Consider the following 3,358-nt stretch of genomic DNA (forward strand, 5'->3'; position numbering starts at 1 on the left):
TGTACTATCGCCAAGGCTTTGTTTCCTCATAAACCTAGGCTGATGTGTACTGGTAGACATACATATATACATTCATTTCTTGATACCATTGCTACTGTCCTCTACTCTCACACACTCAGGCTGCAGTGCATCGGTAGGAATCGGCAATAGCAAACTCATGGCCCGCCTGGCTACACGCGAGGCCAAACCAGACGGCGTGTGCTATCTTAGTGACAGGGTCACACCCGAGGTATTGCGAGAGATGGCCGTAGAGAACCTCCCCGGGGTGGGCTGGAGCAAGCGAAAGCAGCTGAACAACATCGGGGTGTTGACGGTAGAGGATATGCGTCACCTGGATACTGCTGTGCTGCAGGAGATGTTCGGTACCAACCTGGGACGCAAGCTCCGAGACGCGGCGCACGGCATCGACCGGGAGGAGCTGACGGCAAGCAAAACACGCAAGACGCTGGCTACCGAGATCAGCTGGGGGGTCCGGTTTACGGATCAGAGGGGCGTGGACGAGTTTATGGGCAATCTGGTGCAGAACATCCGCGATAGGCTCAAGGCCGAGTGTTTATTCACGGGTAGTGTGACGCTGAAGATCAAGGAGACAGTCGATGCGAAGGCCACGGCGCACAAGTATCTGGGGCATGGCCCGTGCTACGACCACAACCAGACCCAGAAACTGGGTGGAACCACAGACGAGTACAGCACCTTGTTGCGGACGTGCACACAACTGTTCAGGGAGATTGGAGTGGCTCCCACGGATGTACGGGGTATTGGTATTACCCTCACACGGCTGGTGCCAATGGGTGAGGAAGGGAGTGTGGCTGGGACGAAAGCCGGCGTGAGTGTTGGTAAGGGCACCATGGAACAATTCTTCATGCGTAAGGCAGTGGGGAATGCGACAAGCGCACAGCTGGCCTTGTCGGAGCCCACGGGAGATGCACCACAGTCAGAGCCACATTCTCGGACAAACGGACGTGTAGCGAGTGGGCGCACCATGAACGCTGCCGATACTGCCACTGAGTCTCCTGTAAAGGGCTTAATACCAACAGTTGCAGGGGTGGATGTAGTGACAAATGCGGTTATTGACGAGAATCGAGCTTCAGCCAATGCAGCTGTTGAAGACGGTGTAGCTGTGGCATTAGAGGATAACAGAGGCCGTACTGTAGCAACTGGTGTATACAGTGCTATGCATGGGCGTGATGGTGTACAAGCACGTACGAATGCGAGTTGTGTGGGTGCTTTGGATGATCACGCTGAGAACTCTACTGGTGCAAGCACGGAGTTTGGTAGGGTCGATCCCCGAGCTGCGATAGATAGTACAGCGAACAAAGCGATGGACTGGGATCAGGGTACGAGTGAGAGGCTGGCAACAAGGTCAGTGGACCGCGTAGATGATACGGAAGCCAATCCGAGTGTGCGATGTGCGGACACTGATAGGCACGATGAGAAGTCATGTGCAGAAAACGATGCACGCGAAGGGGAGAAATATGAAGTGCGTGATGTGTATAGAGTGACTGGGCAGCGAGGTCCATCGCACACGGATACTATTGGGAATAGGGTTGCGGAGTCTGTAACCTCCAACCCTGGGAGCCTGAACGCATCGCACCAGTATAGTACTTCGGGCAGCTACGAGGGGCATGAACACGTTGGCCTGGATACCTTAGACCCTGTAGTTAGAAATGCGGAATCTGTATCCTCAACTCCCAAGATCAGAGCCCCTGTAGCGCTCAACAGCGCCACACCACCTCAGGACAAGATAACGGAAGCGGATGTGAAGGTGTTGGCAATGCATGGTATTGACCCTCGCACGTTCATGGAACTGGACCCGTGCACACGCAGAGACGTGCTGGATGGGCTCAGAGAGCCGGTGTCAGATACGTATGTAGTGTCTGCGAAGGATAATGATACGACACACGTGGCCATGGAGAGTGCACACCGGGGAAATGGCATACATATGCCAGACCGTGCGGAAACCCCAATCGTTTCATCTGTCACTGGAGATGATACTATATATCTATCGGAGCAGAGGCATGTTTCTGGTGATACGGAATCGTATACCGGGACAAAGCGGAATGAAGTGCCGCACCTTCGAAAGCCTTCTTCGTTATCGGTGAGGGGGGAGTCTGTCTTTAAGATACCAAATCCTGTTGGAACGGCAGTTCGCGCTGAGGGTAGCTCTGCCGTCGGGAGGATTGGACAAATCAGTCCTAAAATTCAGGCGCAGGTGCAGGGTCCTGCTATTCAGCTGCGGAACCGAAAGAGGGACGGATCTCCGACTTATGAAGACTATACCGCCTCCAAAAGTGCCACCTTAGTACCACCCGCTTCTCGACATAGTGCCCAATACGCACATGAAAAAGTTCGAAATTCGGTACAAAACGCCATTGGTTCCGCTCAAAACGTTCAAAACTCGGTACAACCCGTTCAAAGTTCCGTACCAAGTGTTCAGTGTTTGCGTGAGGATGCACTGTTTGCCGACGATATTAGTCCGTCGCGGTGGGACTCACAGGTAGTGCGTGCACTGCCCTTAGAGATGCAGAGAGAACTGGAACGGCTCAGAGAGCGGACTAAACTCGATATTGTACCACAATTGGGGGATCGAGGGGATAATACACACTCCTGTGGTAATTCCGGTACGAGTGGTGTATTCCCTGGTAGTAGTAGTAGTTGTGGGACCTATCATAATAGCACGCATACGAAAACTGCACATGGCACTGGTGGTGCTAGTACGAACTATAGAGACGGTGTTAGTACGACGGAGGTTAACTCTAGTACAAGCACAAACACCACTGCAGACAGAACAGGCGGTGATGACCAAAGGAGGTTCAATCCAGATTATCCCCGTAGTAGTAGTATTTGCAGTAGTAGTATCACTACAGGTTATGTGCATGGCAGCGGCAGCACAGTGAATAGTACAAGCACAGGTAGGCATGCTGACAACCTAGGTGGTCCGCCTGGCAACGATGGCAACAGTCCCACCGGTGAAAGTACCGAACTTCCTGAACCAGACTATGAGGCTAGTTCGTACTTGACAAGTATCGCGGCGAAGGGCAAGCTGCAGGCAGCCACACCTACTGGGTGCAGCGAGTTCGGTTCGGAAAATAGCACAAGCCGGGTGGAAGGATGCAGTACATACCCAGGCGGGGTACATCACAGGCATGTAGATGGAGTGGGTGCGTTTGGAGGAGATGGTGCTGTACGTAACCGGTTGGAGTTAGGGGGAGAACTGGATATAGGTAAAGGCCATGTGTCTGCAGGGAATGGGGCTGGCTCAGGCGAGAACTATCAACACCAAAATTCTGAGAGAGAGGTTAGGGGGAAGATGGTCCACGAAGGTATGTGTATATGTTTTCCATGTGTTTGTTTGTTC

The 3,358-nt window shown here is 52.9% G+C and overlaps 1 protein-coding gene across 1 annotated transcript in view; it reads left to right on the forward strand.

The window, feature by feature from the left end:
* The window catches only part of SARC_03481 (hypothetical protein), a gene marked incomplete at both ends in the record, with an annotated part of 13,860 nt that overhangs the window by 9,063 nt on the left and 1,439 nt on the right, over nucleotides 1-3,358 (forward strand). The window contains one exon of the mRNA XM_014302747.1: nucleotides 120-3,323. Within this exon, the coding sequence (XP_014158222.1) occupies nucleotides 120-3,323 (3,204 nt within the window). The remainder of the gene's footprint in view (nucleotides 1-119; nucleotides 3,324-3,358) is intronic.

Source organism: Sphaeroforma arctica, assembly GCF_001186125.1.
Source record: "Sphaeroforma arctica JP610 unplaced genomic scaffold supercont1.177, whole genome shotgun sequence".
NCBI classification, from domain to species: domain Eukaryota; class Ichthyosporea; order Ichthyophonida; genus Sphaeroforma; species Sphaeroforma arctica.